The 22,665-nt window shown below is 45.9% G+C and overlaps 1 protein-coding gene across 2 annotated transcripts in view; it reads right to left on the reverse strand.

The window, feature by feature from the left end:
• The window catches only part of IQGAP2 (IQ motif containing GTPase activating protein 2), a 287,896-nt gene extending 267,513 nt beyond the window's left edge, over window positions 1-20,383 (reverse strand). Inside the window, exon 1 of one of the 2 annotated variants that reach the window (XM_032626071.1) lies at window positions 19,881-20,331. In XM_032626071.1, coding sequence (XP_032481962.1) covers window positions 19,881-19,926 — 46 coding nt within the window. In that variant the 5' untranslated portion in view covers window positions 19,927-20,331. Of the gene's footprint in view, window positions 1-19,880 lie in introns of both variants that reach the window. The other variant, XM_032626073.1, reaches the window with a different exon arrangement.
• Window positions 20,384-22,665: the final 2,282 nt, after the last annotated feature.

A 22,665-nucleotide genomic window follows, 5' to 3' on the forward strand; every position in this document is an offset into this window, starting at 1 on the left:
CACTAGTCATGGTAGAAATTCTGGAAAAAAATTGTTTTAAATGGTGGGAAAAAAGCATAATCCCATTTCCAGCAGAAAGACCTCATTATTCATGAACTCGTGAAAGGGGTGGGTGGGGAGAGCTCAGCTCACTTTATTTCAGAGCCAAATCTGGGAGCATGAAAGTGAGGCTATTTCGTTTAAATCACTACCTATCATCACAAACACTAATTGGGCCAGTAAATGGTATTACAAAAGCTTAAGTTGGAGCCTGGCCAGTACAAAACACAGCAACGCAAAAAGAAAACATCCATAAAACAGTTCTGTTTCTTTACCTATGGTAATGATTCTCAACGGGGGACATCTGGCAATGTCTGGAGACATTTGGGGTTGTCACAAGTGACTGGGAACACTCCTGGCATACAGTGTGTCGGGGATGCCACTAAACATCCTACAATGCACAGAACAGCTCCCCACAACCAAGAATTATCCAGTCAAAAATGTTGGAAGTACTGAGGCTGAGAAACCCTGACCTATCGAATTATCTACAGTGTCGTTTCCTCTTCCCTCTCAGTGCCCCCACCACCTACTGTTCACCCCACCAAGAAACCCACTCCCCAGTCAAAGGCCTGTACTCCCCTCACTCAATGGTTTTCCACTCCTGCCTCCAACAGGAGCTGGCCTGAGTGTGTGACAGCCACGAGGAGCCGGGCCCTGTGCCTGTCCCCTACTCATTACTCATGCAGTGCAGGCCTGAGATCACCTATTATAAAATCACAGGCTGTGAGAGCGGGAAGGGGCTTAGTGATCTTCTGGTCCAGCTCCGCGGTGTATTAAAGGGGCTGCATCCCAGACGAGTCAGCACACAGACTGGTTCCTTTATAACAGAGGAAAAGGAGCCAGGACTCACAAAGAATGCAAAGAAAAGAAACAATGGCACGGACCCCAGCATTTGAAGCACCCAAGCCACTGCTGAACGGCAGGGCTCTATTTTTAGCTCAACTTTCCTGAAAAGGACCCCTGCTTCCCCTTTTCTAGAATGCCCCGGCATCCTCTCCAACAGTTTTGTCTTCCCCTCTCCTCCAAAGGTGGCTGTGAAGACTCTGTCTAGGAAACTGAAGTTCATTTCACAGAACAGAGAAAGAACCATCCTACTGGGCAGGGGACCATACGTCCCCGTGTGCCCAGAAATGGCCCAGCTGACATGGTTGCCTTGGCATAATTACTAGAATTCCTCTTCTCCCATAAAGGTATCTAGGTTTGGGTGATGAATTATACTGTAACCTTTCTTCTGGGCATGCTATTCCCAGGGAGAACAAAGCTCCAGGCCTGGCATGCTTCTGCAGAGCACAGTAAGCCACAGACCTGAAAGTTAAGCTCATGCGTAATTATGCCTCATTTGGCCCCTGCTGGAGATGCGCCAGCTGACCGAAATTCTGCCCACTGGAAATGACTGGACGCCGATGAAGGGAAACTCGGAACTGGGCACACACGCTCTCATCTTGTGACTCGAGGGTCTCAACAGTGAGGTTATTGGCACAGACCATGGGAAAACCTGCTCTCAATCTGACCCATGAAGTGAGTTACACAACAACTTCCAATCCAAATGCATTCCATCCTCCAACTCCTGACACCAGCACACGTGAAAAAGTCCTATTTCCATGTGGCACACAAGCACTGACCCACAAGGTCTAAATGGCTGGATGAAGCCCATAGGCTTGGGAAGAAGGGAGCAGAAAAGCCAGGCCAGCAAGCTGATTCACTGGCAATTCATTTCATCCCACCAACAGTCTCTACACCAGACGATATTATCCCAAGTCAGCGAAGTCCAGATGGGGAAGAGCTTCTTACCTCACAAACAGAAGCAGTAATGTGGGTGGGGTCCCCCCCATTTTTAATGATTACAGGTCTAAGAGAAATGAAAACTACAGAGTAGGAAACATAGTTCTACTTAAAACAACTGTTAACAATGTGATGTACCTCCCTCCAGTCCTTTCGCCCACAGGAGTTAAGTTCTAAATTCGCCACAGTGTATCCTGCTTTCTCACTTTATTTTCTAAGCACTTCTCCACATCATTCAAAACTAGTTTAAGTTTTCTGTGGTTCTCCAATGGCAACATTAACAGCTGTCTGCTATTCAGACTTCAAAAGTTTATGTGTAACAGAAGGTAGTAAATAAAGAGGATGGAGAAGAAAAAGGAAACTGAAGCAATAAAATTTTAATGAAGGATCCATCTCTCTAAACAGTCTTGGCCACCAGGGTTATGAATTTCAAACCTCTCCTTGAATTCTGCTGGAGTCAGTCAAGAGGCTTGCCCTGAGCTAGGACAAGCTCCAGATGGATCAAATACAGGGGAAGAAATAGCAAGGCAGGCATGGGCTTGGAGTCACTGCAGATGAGAAGGAATGCTCAGGAGGAAGAAGAAAAAACGGTCCAACTGTCTGTGCCTCTTCAGTGTCTAAGAATCCTTGCCTTCATGGCTGTCAGGACACTCCATCCACTCTGCTCTCCTTCCCTCTAATCAGTCCTGCATGCATGGGATTGAGGCATATCAATCCCGGGCTTCAGTTCACACTATCTCCTCTTCTGGAATGCTCCTTTCTCCACCCACTGAGCACGCTCTACGTGCCAGGTACTGTGCTAAGTGCTTTACATTTGCATCCCATTTCGTTCTCATGATGCCATCAGATAGGTACCACTACTTCATCCCTTCATTCTGCGGGAGGGGAAACCAGAGCTGAATGGTAGTAAGTGACAGAACCAGGGCTCTGAGACACTGCCATCTCCCCCATCAGAAGGTCAGCTCTCTGAGAGCAGAGACCAGGCCAAGGGGCTCATTTGTCAACTGACCACTTCACTTACATCTCACTTTCTTCCTAAAAGTATCTGAGCGGGTTAACAAAGATAGATATGTGGGGGGCAGAGGGGGAATGTATAAATACAAAGAAATGAAATTAGGTAAAGGAAACAAAAGCAGACAAGAACAATGAAGGCAGAGGGATATAAATACACCAAAAACAATGTGTAAGCCCTTCACAGAAGTCTACAGATAAGCTCTAAATTTGTACTTCTGACCTTTTATCAGTCTGAGCAAAAAACAGAAAGTGGCTATTTGTAAACCTGTTATGGATTTACGGCAGAAAGTCCTGTTGCCATAAAAATTATGTCGGAAACAATGTATGTTTCAGCCATCCAGCCTGATCAAAGGACTTCTAAACGAGCCTATTCTCTGCTTAACTGTTGGCTAAACCTGCATGCACCGCAAGGTGAATTTGACAGAAACATCTCTAAGAAGAACCACACACTTCCCGGTTCTCTTCTTCAGCATGCGCTGAACAGGTTTTAAGTCACTGCGAGAGGATTTAAATGATCATTATGTAGTGCTGGCTCCTAAACAGTGCCGCGATTACTGCTGTCTTTCTCTCACTAGGTAGTGCCCATCCAGGCACCATCGCCTTCTGATGCCTCCAGATCCTTTCTTTGATCTCCACTGCTTCTACACTTTTCCTTTGTTCATCTGTTTTCGTGATGATATCTCAGCTTTGGTGATGACCAAGCATGGACTTGACAGCAGGCACTAGCCAACCCCACTAACTCCCTGCCTCTCCCGGGCCATATGCATCACTGGTTTTTTGTTTGTTTACTTTTCTGTTTGCTTTGTTTTGTTTTGGCCGTGCCATGCTTGTGGGATCTTAGTTCCCCGACCAGGGATTGAACCTGGGACCACAGCAGTGAATCCTGGGAATTCCCTATACATCACTGTTCATGACCAGCTAAAGTCACTGTGCTAAAAAGTTCAGATGTCTGAAATTCTTCCTTTGCCCAAATTTAATGGCTATACTGCGTTGCACGGTATCCCCCCCCAAATTCATGTCTGCCCGGAATCTCACAATGTGAACTTATTTGGAAATGGGGTCTTTGCAGATGCAAGAAATTAAAATGAAGTCACAATAGATTAGGGTGGCCCCTAACCCAATGACTTATAAGAAGAAAAAACACCCAGGGATAACACCATATGACCATGGAGGCAGATACTGGACTGATACACCTAAAAGCCAAGCAACTCTAACGACTACCAGCAACAAGCATAAGCTAGAAAGAGGCAGGGAAGGACCTCCCAGCAGAGCCTTCAGAGAGAGTGTAGCCCAGCCAACACCTTGATTTTGGACTTCTAGCCTAGAGAATGTGGGAGAATAAATGTCTCTTATATTAAGCCACACAGTTTGTTTTAATTTGTTACAAAAGGAAACTAGTACAATGGCGAAAATGCTTTACCCAGAAGACATAGTACCAAGTACACAAAACTGACTTTTTAACTTGTATCCAACAGGTACAGCAGGCACAAGGTCTGTAGTCACACTGCCTGGGTTCAAATCCTAACGCTGCCACTTACTAGCTGTGGGCCCTTGGGCAGTTACTTAACCTCTCTGTACCTCAGTTTTCCCACCTATAAAATGGCGATAATATTACCAATCTCAGAAAGTTGTCATAAGGATTAAACTGGGTGATTCATATAAAGTGCTCAGAGCCGCGCCTGGCACCTATAAGCACTATATATTTGTTATCATCAGCATCATCAGAGGTTAAACCGACAGAAAAAGGTAGGAACCAGTCCCTTCTTCTTAGAATTGTGTATACAATGCCCACCTCTCGTGGTCCTGTCCCCTCCTAGCAGGCACGAAAAACCATGGGATGTCTCTCCCAGGGCTGCGCAGAGACCAGGGTTAAGATCAGGATCCTCCAGTGAAATAGGATTGTCCCGGTTTCAATACTTCCAGGCTATTCTGCAGAGCCTAACCCTAACCCTCTTGTTAAATAATCCTAGGAACTCCACAAGTGATACTCAGCACGCATTCCAAACTAATCATTAAGAGACAACAACCTGGTTACACAGAACTAGACTGCTGATCCTGTAATGCTCATTTCCAACCAGGGAGCCGAAGGATGACCAGTCTTCCAAAACAGCAGGTTGTCTAGTCCTGGCTCCACCTAAGCCAGGGACAATGAAGCCAGAATCCTCCAAACACACTTTCTTACTCTGGACTCCATGGCCCCAGCAGTGTATAAAAATGACCAACACTCACCCTTAGGAAATGGCTTCCCCTTATTTTCAGTCCACAGTTGTTCTAGAGCCCTTGCTCTCACAGGGTCCTGCCACCTTCTGCTCTGGGTAAAAGTCACCACGTTAGAAGCCTCTGTCTGCCAGCCACAAGACAGCCAAATGGAGACACCAAGTCTAGTACAACTCAATAACTCATTCTAAAAATATCAGCATTCCAAATAATACTTCCAAGGATGATTGGAATTATCTAACTAGCATCATTGAAATTGATGAGAGATACATTAATAGCTTGCACTGAGTGCCTTCTCGGTATTAGACACAGCATTTTTATGTAGAGTAATTCATTCAGTTCTAACTACTATTATTATCCCCATTTTACTGTTGAACAGCATGAATCAGGGAAGTTATGATTTTGCCCCAGGTCACACAGCTAATACAGTTGATCCTTGAACATGGGAGTCAGAGGCATCGACCTTCTGCAGTCAAAGATCCATATGTAACTTACAGGCGGTCCCTCCGTATCCACGGAGTCAACCAACCGAGGATAATGTAGTACTGTAATATTTACTACCGAAAAACATACACGTGGACCTGAGCAGGTCAAACACATGTTTTCAAGGGTTACCTGTATTTGGAGGAGCCAGCTTACCAAATGAAAACAATACTCAAAATCCTATATACCCGGGACTTCCCTGGTGGTGCAGTGGTTAAGAATCTGCCTGTCAATGCAGGGGACACGGGTTTGAGCCCTGGTCCGGGAAGATCCCACATGCCACGGAGCAACTAAGCCCACGCGCCACAACTACTGAAGCCTGTGCGCCTAGAGCCCGTGCTCCACAACAAGAGAAGCCACCGCAATGAGAAGCCCGTGCACCACAACAAAGAGTAGACCCGGCTCGCCACAACTAGAGAAAGCCTGCACACAGCAACGAAGACCCAATGCAGCCAAAGGTAAATAAATAAAATAAATAAATTTATATATTAAAAAAAAATCCTCTACACCCCAGAGAGGCAACCAGTTACCTCCCTTTGCACTACTTACAGAGTCCAAAGGCAACAACCTCTTGTCTATGGAGTAATACTATTTAAATGATCAACCAAAAGCTAAAACTCTCTTAAAGGTTATGCATAATGTAAATGAAATGCTACATGCTAACCCTTGTCCTGCATCCCACCCGGGGTTGCAAAGAAGTAAATCTTGCCACATCTAGACATTGGTCTTTATCCCCTATGAAGAAGAGGGATCCACACATGCCCTTGGGGTGGTCATCTGAACAGGAGCCCAGAGGCCTGCATTCTGAGTTCTCCCTTGAACTCAAAGATATTTTACTCTTCTGAGGCTTCCATTCACTTAATTGAAAAGGGAGAGATGTGGGGCAATTCCCTCCAAATTAAACATAGAATTACCATACAATCGAGCAATCCCATTTCTGGGTATACATGCAAAAGAAGGAAACTTTTGTTCATAGGTATATACTTGTACACCTATGTTCATAGCAGTATTATTTGCAAGAGCCAAAAGGGAAACTACCCAGGCTGTCCATCAACAGACAAATAAACAAAATATGGTATATATGTACGAGAATATTATTCAGCCTTAAAATGGAAGGAAATTCTAATATATGGTACAACTTGGATGAATCTCGAGGACACTAAACTAAGTGAAGCAAGCCACTCACAAAAGGACAAATACTGTCTGGCTCCACTCATACGATGTATCTAGGGTAGTCAAAAGCAGAGAAAGACAGAGAAAGAAGGGTGGGTTGCAGGCAATGGGAGGAGGGGGGAACGGGGAGCTATTGCTGAATGGATACAGTGTCAGTTTGAGGAGATGAAAAAGTTCTGGAGATGGATGGTGGTGATGGTTGCACAAAAATGTGAACGCACTTAACGCTACTGCACTTACACTTAAGAATGGTTAAAATGGTAAACTTGATGCTCTGTACTTTACGACAAACACGTGTACACGCAGAGAAAGGGGTTTTAACTAATTCAATGAATTTCAAACCTTGGCCGCACACTGGAATCTCCTATGGAGATTTCTTAAAATATCTATTCATCACTGGTAGTAACACGTTGGACATGGTGGACTTCTGATGTGATGTACTGGGAGGAAACGTCGTCACTCATGAGGCTTTCATGCCAAGAAATGCACCTGGGCTTCTTAGGGGATTCAATGTCATTGAATTAAAAGGGAGTGGAAGCACTGTTCCAGCCTGGGCAAGACTGAGGGGGGCATAACAGCCAAAGGCAATATGAGACACTTGACTGGATGCTGGATCCAAAAAAATGGCTATAAAGTACAGTTCAGGAAGATCTTAGTGTAGAATTTAAAAGTGGATGGTAGACTTGAACGCACGGTACCAGTGGTACGGAAGATGGGGTTGTGGAGGAGAGTATCCTTGTTGTTGGCCTGTGAGATGTGTGAAGTATTGAGGGCTAAGCTGTCAAAGTCTCTGCAGATGCAACGGTGCAGCAGGATGTTAACAGTTGGTGAAGCTAAGTGAAAGGCATGGACATTCCAAGTATCGTTCTTTGTGGTTTTGAGGGTTCAAAATTTTTTTAAGTAAATCAAAATAAAACAAAATAAAAATGTTTATGCCAGAGCTCTACCCCCAAACAAATAAACAGAACATCTCGGGGCTGGGATCCAGGGAATCAGTGTTTTCTTTGTGAAGCTCCCCTGGAGATTATAATGGGCAGTCAGGTTGACAACTAGGAATTAAAAGAGCTCTAAACCGAGATGTGATATTACGGCGTGTATAACAGCCAAAGATGTGCAATTAACCTAAGAGGGTGGCCCACTGTTGATACCCGGCGGCCCTGGGAAATTTCTTCAGTCCCGAATGATCCCAGCTGCCCTACCTTCCACCCTTCCCTTACTTTTCTTAAAAATAAGCCACAACATTTCAAATTTGTAAAGAAATGAGCTCTGTCAACAGACTAGGAAACAAGTGGCTCCCAAGCTTTATTGTCCCCCCTCATTGTAGATTTCCCATGTCTCATAAAATAGTTTCCCTTTAAGAAACATTCTCCTATAGTAGAGGTCTCAAAGACACTCTTGAAATGTCTTTTCAACTTTGAGGCACCTACTATTCCCTTATGTTTTCATTATTTACACTGCCTAGTAAGACAAATGTTTAGATAGATAAGGAAGAATCTGGCCAAAGATTACACACTAGGATTTAGAAAATTTATATCTCAAACATATTGCTACCCAAAGCGAAAATTTGCTTTTCAAACTGGAGAAGGAAGGGGGGGAAAAAGCCTCATTTCAAACATGGGTCCAAAAACAGCCTATGTCATAAAACTGAAGTGGCACTGCCTTTGAGGTAGGCGATAGAGTGATGAGCCCTTTTCAACACTAATAGGACTACCTGAAAGAGGTATTCATGTAAGCAGCTAAATTACCCCACACCACCCATATATAACACTTGAACAGTTTTCAGAGCAATCTCCAGTACCTCACACCCCTTTTGAGGTAAACATAAACCCACTTCTCAAATGTGTAGACGGAAGCTCAGAGAAGCCATACCCCATGCCATACAGTAAGTGGCACCTCCACCTAAGCCCTCAGATGCTAGACACTGCCCTTGCCATCACAGTGCCCCATGACTCTCATCCCTCCAGGGTGACAACACTTCCATTCCAGCTACCTCAGTTTTACAACATAATTCAGGGGGTGATGGCAGCTTCCAAGGGGGAGACTCACCTTGCTCTGTCTGTGTACTGTTCACAAATGTTTTCCTCCCCATTTGAGTGGTGAAAGTAGCAAATGCCATCTCCAGCTCAGGGACACTCCGAAGCTTCTTATCCATTTTATATAAGGCTCTGCTCACACTTTACCGAAGGCATTTAGTCTACAAGCCCCGGGTAACTTCCATCATACACATAGCATCCAGCACGTCTTGTTGAATAAAAAAATAATGAGTGGTCTACCTCGGTGAGGCTCTTGAAAGTTCTCCTGAGTCAGGAGAATAATTCCCTGCTTTTATGTCAACCACCTTTATTTCACTGTGAACACTATTTCTTGATCCATTGCCTTTTACAAGTCAGCTTCCCACACACTTTCCCTTCACAAATTTTAAAAACTTTGATTAGCTACTGCCCACCTGGGATTTTTGCCTATCACCGCTCCCTACTTCACCTTGCTTATCTTTATGGTTTTCATCCAACCTCTCATCATCTCGATCCCAACTACAACAGCTTAACTAGAGCATCCTGGACCTCTCAACACTTTGGCCTTTCAATCTCTGTCTCTCACACAAGCATGTGCGCAGGTACACGCACGCACGCACACGCACACGCACACACACACACACACACACACACACACCCTAGAAAATTAGATCTCCACTGAATCCTTCCCATAATAACAGACCTGTTTTTCAGACTCTAATTTTTTCAAGGCAAAGTTCATAGCTAACAATAACTTTGTATCTTGAGTAGTAAAGGGTAACTGTTCTAACTTTTCTAAGTATAAAACCATTTTTGAAGCAACTGACAAAGGATTAATCTCCAAAATTTAAAAGCATCTCACGCAGCTCAATATCAAAAAAACAAACAACCCAATCCAAAAGTGGGCAGAAGACCTAAATAGACATTTCCCCAAAGAAGATATACAGATTGCCAACAAACACATGAAAGAATGCTCAACATCACTAATCATTAGAGAAATGCAAATCAAAACTACAATGAGGTATCATCTCACACCGTCAGAATGGCCATCATCAAAAAATCTACAAACAATAAATGCTGGAGAGGGTGTGGAGAAAAGGGAACACTCTTGCACTGCTGGTGGGAATGTGAATTGGTACAGCCACTATGGAGAACAGTATGGAGGGTCCTTAAAAAATTACAAATAGAACTACCATATGACCCAGCAATCCCACTACTGGGCATATACCCTGAGAAAACCATGATTCAAAAAGAGTCATGTACCAAAATGTTCATTGCAGCTCTATTTACAATAGCCCGGAGATGGAAACAACCTAAGTGCCCATCATCGGATGAATGGATAAAGAAGATGTGGCACATATATACAATGGAATATTACTCAGCCTTAAAAAGAAATGAAATTGAGCTATTTGTAATGAGATGGATAGACCTAGAGTCTGTCATTCAGAGTGAAGTAAATCAGAAAGAAAAAGACAAATACCGTATGCTAACACATATATATGGAATTTAAGAAAAAAAAATGTCATGAAGAACCTAGGGGTAAGACAGGAATAAAGACACAGACCTACTAGAGAATGGACTTGAGGATATGGGGAGGGGGAAGGGTAAGCTGTGACAAAGCGAGAGAGAGGCATGGACATATATACACTACCAAATGTAATGTAGATAGCTAGTGGGAAGCAGCCACATAGCACAGGGAGATCAGCTCAGTGCTTTGTAACCACCTGGAGGGGTGGGATAGGGAGGGTGGGAGGGAGGGAGACGCAAGCGGGAAGAGATATGGGAACATATGTATATGTAGAACTGATTCACTTTGTTATAAAGCAGAAACTAACACAGCATTGTAAAGCAATTATACTCTAATAAAGATGTGAAAAAAAAAAATCTCATTACCTAGAAAGAACTACTGCTGACATGTTGAATGACTTATAATGCCAGACACTGGGGATACAGCAGTGACCAAAAGACACAGTTGTGACCCTCATGGATTTTATTGCTGTTCTATTTTATCCATGTTATTCTCAGAGTCATCAATGTAGTACAATTTTTAATAAATTTATTTTTATTATTTATTTTTGGCTGTGTTGGGTCTTTGCTGCTGTGCGTGGGCTTTCTCTAATTGTGGTGAGCGGGGGGCTACTCTTCATTGCGGTGCATGGGCTTCTCGTTGGGGTGGCTTCACTTGTTGCAGAGCACAGGCCTGAGGAGCGTGGGCTTCAGTAGTTGTGGCACGTGGGCTCAGGAGTTATGGCATGTGGTCTCAGTAGTTGTGGCTCACAAGCTCTAGAGCGCAGGCTCGGTAGTTGTGGCGCATGGGCTTAGCTGCTCCATGGCATGTGGGTTCTTCCTGGACCAGGGCTCGAACCCGTGTCCCCTGCATTGGCAGGCGGATTCTTAACCACTGTGCCACCAGGGAAGTCCCAATGTAGTACAATATTTTTCAAAACACATTTGCTCTATTTTTTGAAAGGTAATACATGGTAAAAACAATTCAAATAATATTCTCACCCTTGCCCTCAGTCTCTCTCCCCAAAGGTAACCTCTAAAAAGATGTTTGCATAACCTTCTAGAGATATTCATGAGTACATAGGTTAAGTCTATCTTCCCTGTTTGGTTGCTGGATTTTGTCTGTCCTACTCAACAGATCCAAGGTACACATTTTCAAAGATTTCAAAACCACTACACAGAAGCACATTATAAGTTCCATCTCTTTCTCAGAGTTCACCTAATCACATGTGCAAAGTTAACAACCCGAGTCTACTTTGAAGAATAATACATAAGCACAATCCTCCAAACTGCTGGTCAATTCAAACCGATAACAGCATATATTCTATTGCAGAACTGAGGAGGAAAGCTCTGAAACTGTCCCCAGGATCAGCGCCAAAGCAAGGAAAGGACTCATGTGTCCCTGGTTCTCATGGACAGATAACTGTATCTTTATACATTCTCTTTATTTTTTATATATATTTTAAATTTTATGACTTTAAATACTACAACTGAATCTTTAAAAAAAAAACTGAGGGAGGGAGGGGGAAGAGGCCTTAAAAAAGCATAAAGGAAATAAAAATGGACAAGGATTAAGGCAGTATGGTATAGATTTCAGGTAATTTTAAGAACTGGATAATTTTAATCTAGAAAGAAGGCCTCATTCTTTTTAAATGAATATGTTTTCCTTTGGAAAATAAAAACCATTAGTAGAAACAGAACGGAAGTGAGGGCCTATCTGTGTTAGCTATGTAATGACCATTTCTCGGAAACACTTCCTAAGAGCGCAGTATGAGTAAGGCTCTGGATTGGATACGGGGGGAGCAGAGGTTAGGGGGTGGGTGAACGGAGAACTCTTATTCCGTGAGGCTGACGATGTGACTGACATCTTGCCGGGTCCCTTACCCCAACCCTGCGAAGCCTGCCCGGTCAGCCCAGGGCCGAGGCAAAGAATGTGGAAGCGATCGACATACCCAGGGACCCAGGTAGGAACCAGCCAAGTCTGGCTGACCCCAATGCTCCCTTCTGGGGGAGATGAGGAGTAGAAGGGTCGATAGGAAACATTTGTATGAAACTTCCTGGAACAAACAAAACAAAACCCTGGTAGAAGAAAGGGGGAAGAGCAGAATGAATGAGTAATCTGAACGTGGGGACACAAGAAGCAGTGAAGATTCTCTACATCCAATGGCTCCAATATCCCAATTATTCCTCTAAGTTGAGCTTCACTGGCCCATGAACCTAAAGTTTCACTATCTTTCTAGAGGCAGTAAGGGATCCTGAGGGACGTCAAATGAACCCAGCACACTTCCTCCTCCTCTTGCCCAACCCCCTTCTAAATCCCCACAGTACCAGGTTGACCAGAAGGTTGGAGGACGCTCTCATCGAAGCCAAACTCCACAATCTGAATTAGGCATGAAGATTAACACTTATTTCAAGCAGCTCCTTCCTATCTCGATAGTGTCACAAACCCTTGGGCTTTCAAACCAGCTGCAGCAGCTATGATCAACTCAACCCTGAAATGAGACAACAGGTTGCTTATTAACTGCAGAATAATTCCTCACTCAGGTATGCTAGTGACAATTCCGCAACCACTTTTAAGATGATAAAACAATGCAGCACAGAAATCCAACCCACCATCCAACTTTATTTGTTAACAGTCAGCAAAAGAACATGTTAGTTGGTTTTTTTTTAAGTATACATGAACAAGAATTTGATCTCCACCCAAACTGATAGACTGACTCCACTTCCACATAGATAACTATTTTCCCGTTGAGCATATACGTTCAAGAAAGCGTGGGATGTTTATGTCAATTATATCTCAATTTAAAAAACATATACGGGGCCAAGCTTTTAAATCCACTTCCTGTTAAAGTGAGAAGAGGGCAAGGAGGTGGGGAGACAGGCAAGGGGCAGCAGAGATGAGGGCAATACTACTGCCACCCCTCCCCCACCAGTCAAGTGCAGGCACTATGGAGACACATTCTGAATGTGCATTGAATCATTTAACCCTCTGGGCATGCACTTTCCCACCTACACTTTAGAGGGGTGGAAACGGAAGCACAGAGAAATTAAAACAACTTGCCTAGGTTCCACAGAGGGTGAAAGCAAATTTAACTCAACATTAAATATTTGCCTGGCAGTCAAACTCTTGAGATTATCTTCAATTTAACAGATAATAGAAACAAGTTCCTCATTCAGACCAACAGTGCAGTGCTGACACTTTAAGCAAAATCTGTCACAACAGCAAATATTGACTGAGTGTCTTCCAGGTACCAGGGTTCCAGGTTACCAGCTAGGTACTGAACCTAAGCATTCCTTAAGTGTCTCAAACATCTGTTGCTTCAGTCACATGCAAATCAAGTCCATTTATATGAAGATGACTAAGGATCTGCCTTAACATTATGTAAGACTGAGTTCATACTGGCAATAAAATGAGAAGTGAGCCAAAATTATCAGGAACTAATCTGCCTTAATGTGCAAAAAATGATATAAAAATGTACTTCTTTAGAGATTCAGGAGTAATGGAAAAAGCAGAACAATTCAAAGTCCTCTTTGGGGATCCTAAGCAAAAAAATCAGAGGAATGTCCTCCTATCTTTAATCAACAGAAAAATAAACAGATCAGTAGTTTTCTGTAATGTGGGCATGACCTAGGTGCACTAATTCCTATCAGATAGTATCTCTGCTAACATACTCAACTGCTCTCAAAGTTGTGAATGAAGAACACATGAAGTTGTCCTGGATAAAAAAAAAAAATGGAGGGAAGAGACAACTTTCAACCCTTACTGTCCAGGCCCGCCCTGCGAGGATTAAAGTCCAGAATGGCCAGGATTGGGACCTTCCTTATTCCACAAACAGGTTCCCCAGCTCACTCAGCCTTCCCAATGGCTCCAAAGAGCACCACCTTCCCCTAGAGATCCTTGGGGAGTTGATGTCACTTAATCCCTAGTTAGTGGAGATTTGGCACTTTATCTTCTAAATCACATTTGTTTCCCAGAAGGGAGAAAAGCAACCTTAATGCCATACGGAAACAGATCCTATAAAATAAACACAAACCTGTACAGAAATCAATGCCAGGGTTTGTATGCCATGCGTGTGTGTGCTCAAATCAAACACACAAGGCATACTGTAAATAAAGCATTTGGTAACGTGCTCACGTGTTTTTACTTACATGACAAAAACTTGCAAGCACTGTGGAGAGGGTAATCTGTGTATTAGGGATGCTTTTTCACCCTTGCACTAGAGCAGTGCATCAGAAGCCCTTGTAGGACCCCCACACACACACTGCCCGGCTCAGGAGGTCTGGGTGGGGCAGGGGATTCGCCTTTCCAACAGGTTCCCAGGTGATGCTCTACAGCCCTTGCTGCTCCAGGAACTGCTCCAGCAAAGCCACTGCACTGACCGGAGAAACAGCTGTCAGTGCCTTTGGTCACCTTGGAAAGAAGGGCCATGCACAACCCATGATTGTAAAGTTAAGGGAGAGTCCAGTGAGAGTGCAGTCAAATCTGAGGACCTGCTAATGAACTGGAAACTCGGCATTAGCCACTTTCAACCAAACTGAGATGTTCTCCTGTGACTGCCCTAAATCTCCAGTGAAATTTGAGAAGTCAAAATTGTCATTAAGTAATGGAGAGTATGAGGAAAAAAAGAGGGAGAAGAAACCCTACCCCCTAGATAATTTCGCTGTCCTTGCCCTGCTGTAACTACACCATTTTTTTTTTTTAACCTGTTTTCAGGGAATTTACATTCTGAAATGGTTTGGAGTTAGCTGTCTGTCTCCCTGGCTGGAGTCTGTTAGGCTCCGGTGAGGGTCCAGACCTACCTCTCTTTGTATTCGTTGGATGCCACCAGTTCCAGAAGCATCATCATGATTTACTTCTAGCCTATCCCAAGTGGAACTATCTGGCAGAACTATCTGGCAGTAAAAAGAATTCCCCAACCTAGAAGCATGGTGAAGGGTCCTCTGAGCAACGAGAGAGAGGGCACCCCCTGATGCACACGTCCCCAAACCTCACCCACCCTCCTGCTCTTTCCAACCCCATGCATTCCAAGCACACCCACCCTTCCCACTTCATCAGGTCACTTGCCAATAAACTCTAATGAAAAGTTAAAAAAAAAAAAAAAAGACCTCTCAAAGAGCGAGATACTTCAGTGAGAGACTAGATTAAACTACTCTTAGGACAGCTCTGCCTTTTGTTGCCTACAAATAAAGGATTCCATGATAAATTCCCCTCTGGCTACACCTCCTTTCCACAGCACCTATCCACACCTCCTAAGCATCATCCCCACCAAAATACTCATGCAACGAATACACGGAAGGCCTTTCAGTTTTCCCTCTGACCTCCCTCCAGGTCGTGGTCACAGCCTCCATGACGCCTTCGCATTTCCCCACCCAAATCCGTCACTCTCGTGTCTACACTTCCACAGAACTTGGAAGTACACTAGTAAAAGTATAAGCATTACTCTTCATCTTCCAGATTCTCTTATAAGCTGTAAAGCTGTAACCACCTCAGTCATTTTCCCTTCATCGGCAATGTGTTGTACATGTTAGGTGCTCAATTGATTGACGTCACTACAGTGTGTTTAGCACTATGTGCAAGGAACCACACCGGCCACTGTCACAGGAATGGAAAACACCATCCTTCAAGGTGTAAGAGAAACCCCAAGGCTACTCAGGCAGTTAATGGCCAAGTCAGGATTTCATAGGATCTACTCAACACCAAAGCTTTTGCCACTTCACTGACGCCATTCTGCCTTTCAAGGGAGAAAAACGAAATGGAACACTAAGGTGAAAAAGCTTCGGCTCACTGGTCAGTCAACCCACTGCAAACTTCCGCTTGATTTCTCATCAACCCTAGACTTTAAGGCATGGCCAGTATATGTAATAAAGTGTGTTTTACAAATTATCCTATTTGGAATCACTGGAGCATGCAGCTATATTATGGAAAAGCCTTTCATTTCAGTGCCTCACAATGAGATGGGATGTCTCTACATACACATAGAATGTTTTATTGAAGCCTAGATGTACTCTACAAAAAGCCCATGTATTCTTTCATACTTTTCCTTAGGGGTAAAACAACCAAATTAAACTCGAGAGAATACCACCCATCTTCTTTTAAAAGAGCACACTATCCAAATGGCTACAGGTTTCTGCAGTTTGATAAAATCAGGACAAACACCTGAAACAGATAGAAAAGAGGGGCGAAGCCCTGTTTGATGAGTCAAGAGAGGCAAATGGCAACAGCCAGTGAGAAAAGGCTTCAGGGTCTGACAGCACTGGCTTCCAAACTCCCTCTGTCACCAGCTAGCTGTGGGGTTTTGAGACAGTATCAGGGGGTTTCAGCTTCGGGAAAACCCCTGGCCCTCTCAGAGGTCATAATAAGCAGGTGATAACAACAGCACGTGAAACACACAAGCACTTGGTAAATTCACCAACTTAAATTCCACACCCCATGCTTAAGTGCCTAACCTGTAGGACTTACCTGACTCAGATCAGAAGTTGAGTGGCCTTTGTTTCTCTTTTGATTACCGTGAAGACTTGGTAAGCATTAGATCTGCCTGTATACTAGCCTTTTAAATAAAATGAGCTGCTGAAAAGCTTATGGAGTGGAAGGTGAGGGGCAAAAGCAAACCAATGGTTCCCTAGAGGAAAAAAGGCGTTTGCTAACACCTTAAGCAACACTAAACTCTCCAACAAACTGGATATTACAAGCTTAAACTCTCCCAAACAAGTCATTTAGGCTAAGGGAATGTGTAATTAAAGTTAAAGGCATACTAAAATAACACTTTAGCTGGTGACCTGAAAGAACCTTTTGAAAAGCTCAACCAAAACATTAGTGCATGTAGGAGGGACTTGACTTTTTGTCTATTACAGATAGCATTGCAGGGCAACACGGCATACATCCCTCTGCCTCCAAAGGAAAGCACTGATAGACCGTTAGAGCCAAGCTGCCCTAAACACAGATGTATTCAATCCTGTGGTGTTTTTTTTTTGTTTTTTTTTTTTTTGCGGTACGCGGGCCTCTCACTGTTGTGGCCTCTCCCGTTGCGGAGCACAGGCTCCGGACGCGCAGGCTCAGCGGCCATGGCTCACGGGCCCAGCCGCTCCGCGGCATGTGGGATCTTCCCGGACCGGGGCACGAACCCGTGTCCCCTGCATCGGCAGGCGGACTCTCAACCACTGCGCCACGAGGGAAGCCCTCAATCCTGTTTTACACACCTGAATTTAACAGTTCAGAACTTAAATTTCTAGTACTGGGAAAGGGATAAGAGGCTTAGTTGTGTTGACCACTGAAACACACCAGTTACCAGTTGATTCAGAAATCTCACCGTGCAGACCAGAGCATCAGTCAAAAGCTGAGAGCATCAGCCAGAACCTTCCCCTGCAACACACACATAAACACACCCATGCTGGGCTTATGCTACACTTTTAAAGAGAAGCAAATAGTGAAACACGTCATTTACAACGTTTCTCATGAAAGGAAAGAAGTTTTGCAGGGGGTAGAAAACCACAATTCCTGCCACAGACATATTGATTACTGACCCACAGGAGCCACTTAAATGCTGACTGGATCATCAGTGATGAGTGAAATCATCTACATCTAGTCACAAAGCCCCTCTTTGCTATCGCTCGTCTTTTTAACTCTCAAGTAACTGGAATAAAACTTTTGACAGATCATGGTGGCAACGTGTTTTCAGAACTCCTTTGGCAAATACATCACAGTTTGTTACAACAGCACAAAAATGATTTTTGAAATCATACCTATGCATAACTTTCAATTAAATTTAGTTTTGATCGTAGAAAGATACTCTTGTTGTAATATAATATTCTACTCACGTCTAAATTAGTATAGCAGCTTCACCGTTTCCGTTCTCCATATCTTCTCTGCAGAATTATACTAGTGAGCTAATATTTCCTCTTTGTTCTATAGTAACACCTCACAAAATAACTTCCAACAAGATGGCACATCACCTATTACACCAGACTCGTGAGAAAAGTTGGACGAGAATGTCCAAAAAAGGGGGCTATGTGCCGATGTGCAATGCTCTTCATGCTTGTGGGATCTGAATCTCCTAGATTGCCGCTTCTAAGAGCGCTCTAAAACTACAGGTGCATTCAATGAAAACCAAGCGCCACCACAGACGCTCACGCAGGGAAACAGATGGAAATGCCACATTAATGCACTGCAAGTTTGCCCAGCACACTGAACTAGTGAGGGACGACACACCAAACAGATCATGGTTTAAAATGTGATATCAAAACGCATTTTTAAATTCATACTCGCCTAGTTTCTACACATTGTGGCCATCTTATAATTTGACACAGTGAAGCTACCATACATTCTGGGAGCCTGACACATAAAGGACTTTCACCTGTCTGAAGATGGTTGACACCACTCTGGATGAGTACATCCCACCGCAAGGAACTCTGCCCTCTGTGTCGGTTAGGCAAAGTGCAAAGGCTAAGGCTGCAAAGGGCAGGGCCGGGTTACTTGTTAAATGCATTTCCCTAGAGTACAGAGGCTGCAGCTGACTCCTCAGGCTGCCTCCTCGCTGGCTGACACAGAAAAGGTCACCTGGGAAAATTAACTTCTCATCTCTGATGCTCCATTCCAAGACTGGCGGGGAGGAAAGGGAGGGTGAGCACGTTGACTACTCCCCTTTATTAGGCAAGCCTGTGGCCCTCACAACCAGCCAGAACCACAAAACATGCAGCAGGGTTCACTATCTTAACCCAAACCTGGTACCCCTGCCACCAAGGCCAGCCTGGGCAAAAGATTAACCTGTGATCCGCCACAGGGATCACTGACAGGGCCAACGAGTGTGCCAACTTTCTGTTTGTTTTAAAGGAAATACTTTCTGACACATGTTTGGTAAAGACTCTGAACTCTGCACATGAAGCCATGTGGTTGGCTCTAATCTGGCTCTATCCACTCAAGATCCGCCAAAGCAACCTCTTCCCGAGGGTAGACCCTGGCTGGGTAATCGACACTACCTCATTCAAGTCACGCGGCTCCAACCGGATCCCGGGGAGCCCAGCGCCGCGTCCTGTCCCGGCTGCAATCCTCCCGCGCGCCGCACGGGGGGGATGGGCGAGGTGCCCCTTTCAGCCGCAGCAGGAAAGGGCTCCCACCTGTGGGGCCCAAACTGACTCTTGCGGCCCAGGTGAAGCCCGAGGGGGCGGGGTAGGAGGAAACACCGCCCCTTCCAGGAAAGCCGACGTTGCTAGTAGCAGAATGCGCGGGCACACTACTTGCGGAGCCCACCTGCAGCCACAGCAAACTTTGCTCCCCTTCTGAGTTGGAAGAAAAGGGTCCCTTACGCCACCCCCTGGCCCGAGCCGGCAACGTCCAGGAGCTCCGAGGGCTCCTCACCTGATACCCTTAAACGCCCAACTTGGTGTGTCCCAGGGCGCAGACCCAGCTCTGCCTCGCGCCACGGTGGGGTGTGCGGGGTAGAGGATTGGAGTGCCAGCTGGGGATTAGGAGTTTGTGGGGAGGGCGGGAGGACGCCGCTCACTAGCCTTTGCAACTCCAGCTCCCAACTTTGCCAGCCACCCAGCCGCTGCCCTCCGGTTCCTCCGCGGCGCGCACCCGGCTCCCTCGGTTTCTCCAACCCTCCCTTAGGGAGAGAGCTCCCCAAGGCCGGTGGAACCCCGCGCGCCCGGCGCACTTACAGCCGTAGCGGGGTCTCTGCAGGGACGGCTGCTCCTCGTGGGGCATCCTGCGCGGTTCCGGGGGCCCGCACGCGGCGCGCCCCCCGCGGCTCCCCTCGCTGGCCAGGCTCGCCGCTCCGCGCCCAGCCGGCGCGCTAGTATCCGGCCTCTCGCGGCCCTCCCCTGGCCGCCCCGAGATGGGCGCCCCGCTCGCTCGGTGCTCCCTCGTCAGCGCCCGCTGCCGCCGCCGCGCGCTGACACCGGAGCAAAAGTGAACTCTCCTCCCTCGCTCGCTCCGGGCCGCCGCCGCCGCCTCCCGGGCAGGTTTCCTTTCTCCTACGGCCCGGCCCCGTTATCCACCGCGGTGAGAGCGCGCGCCGCGGCGCAGCGACCTCTACCGCGCGCGGGGCGCAGCGCCCGGCCGCCTGGACCCGCCCCTGTCCGGCCCCGCGGCTGGAGGAAGGGGCTGCACGGGCCCTGGGCCGGGATCCCCTGCCACTGGGGCCCGCGGCCGCCCTGCCTGCTTTTTCACTTGTGGAGCGTTTAGAGGGTGGAAGTGAACCTCTGCGGAGAAGAGCAAGAAAAACCGCAGAAGACACAGCCAGCCCCAGCCGCCCAGGGTGTTGCTCAGTTACAGAAGGACAAACAGCGTGGTTCCTTTTCGTCTGGGGAGATTGCGCCTTGACTTTTTTTTTTCCTTTTTTCTTTTTTCCCCTCGAACGTTGCTTCTGTGACTCCTTGTCTACAAAATACCGGGTTCCCCTTTCATGACCAGAAACTGAGAGTGTGTGTTTGCTGGAGGGACAAGATAAACACTCGCCGAGCAACAACTCAAAACACAACTGCGAGTCATCCTCGGATCACCTTGGGCCCGCTGCCCTCCCCCAAGTACAGAACTGTCGCCCAGCCCAGCTGGGGTCGCACACCACAAAAACCTTTTCCGGCTTAGCTTTTAAGGAAATTAAACTACCTGTGGCAGTTTTTAAAGATTTCGGGGGGGGGGGGGGGTTGTTTTGTTTTCATGCAGTCACCTGGAGCTGTTTTTCTCTTTGTGCCTCAGAGTGATAAGATCTGGAGGAATGTGGACTCTTCTAAACCCGTGTCCTCACCTGCTTGTCAAATGTGGAATGTGTGGGTTGCTAAATAAAATAATTGGCTGTCTAAATAAACTAATTGGAGTTATAAGAGATGATTTCCTTGGAGAAAAGGTGGCATAGTGACACTAACCATTTTGCAGTCTGCAAAGATAGAGGGTGGCCAGCTGGTTTCCATTTCACGTGGGAGCTGCAGTCCTTCTCAAACTTGTTGAAACTCAGATTCTGGGGGCCCACCCTCAGAGTTTCCAGTTCGGTTGGGTCTGGACTGGGGCTCATGAATCTGCATTTCTAACAAGTTCCCCTGTAATGTTAGAAAATAAGCACGAGGCATCTCAGCTGGACTCAGGGAAGTGTCTTCCCATGGGAGAGCAGGGAGGTTCTATCCCACTCCCCTGGTTGGAATGGGTTGAGTGGGCCTTTTCTCCCTTAAAAAGCAGATGCCTCGGGCTTCCCTGGTGGCGCAGTGGTTAAGAATCCTCCTGCCAATGCAGGGGACACGGGTTTGAGCCCTGGTCCGGGAAGATCCCACATGCCGCAGAGCAACTAAGTCCGTGCACCACAACTACTGAGCCTGCACACTAGAGCCCATGAGCCACAACTATTGAGCCCACGTGCCACAACGACTAAAGCTCGTGCACCTAGAGCCCATGCTCTGCAACAAGAGAAGCCACAGCAATGAGAAGCTCGCTCACCGCAAGGAAGAGTAGCCCCACTCGCCACAACTAGAGAAAGCCCGTGTGCAGCAACAAAGACCCAATGCAGCCAAAAATAAATAAATAAGCAGATGTCTCTTTTTATAAGAGCAATTCAAAGGTGAAATGGCCACATTTTGAGGCACAGCACCCTGTCAGTGTTCACTCAGACAGGGGCATGTTCAAGGGGAATTTCCTGTGTTTCTGGACATGTTGAATCAGATATCTCAAGTTCATTTCACCTCTATGATTCCGTGTATTAAGTACTACAATTAAAGCTCACACATATCAATTTTCAGTATGAGTGTATGATTTAGGACCCAAATAAGTGGGTAGTTTAGGGAATTCCCTAGTGGTCCAGTGGTTAGGACTCTGGAGCTTCCACTGCAGGGGCCAGGGTTTGATCCCTGGTGAGGGAACTAAGATCCCACATGCTGTGCGGTGTAGATAAAAAAAAAAGAAAAAAGAAAAAGTGCGTAGTCTATGTATTTAGAGGTGTTAGGAAAGTCACTGTAAACTGGAATGGTCAAGGAAGGTGATAGGGTTTGAACATACGGTTTGAGGTAGACCTTGAAGAAGAGTTGGAAGGAGAATGCCTACTCCTGGAGGACAGGCAAGGACAAGGGACAATGGAGTGGGGCATGAGGTTGGCTGAGGGTGGGAGATTTGAAGCTGGTATCAGATCATGGAGGACACTGAATATGGGCAAAGAGGACGGGATATTATCACAGAAGCATTTGAGAGCTCAAAGGTTTGGGGTACGGGAGCTGCACGATGCAAGGGAGTATAGGGAAGGGAACTCTTGCAGCAGGTTATAGGATGGATTTGAGTGGGGCAGCTGGAAGGTGCTGATACCTGGTGGAAGGGGCTCTGGCAGAAGCAGAAGAGGGAAGTAAGGAGAGCTTCAGTGAAGTTGATTGACACCAGTGTGATAAAGGGGTAGTTTTAATACAGACAAGTTGGTGTCATCGACACATATAGATATCACCAAATGTAATAAATAAAGTAAATATCTGT

Source organism: Phocoena sinus, chromosome 3 (assembly GCF_008692025.1).
Source record: "Phocoena sinus isolate mPhoSin1 chromosome 3, mPhoSin1.pri, whole genome shotgun sequence".
In the NCBI taxonomy this organism is placed as follows: domain Eukaryota; kingdom Metazoa; phylum Chordata; class Mammalia; order Artiodactyla; family Phocoenidae; genus Phocoena; species Phocoena sinus.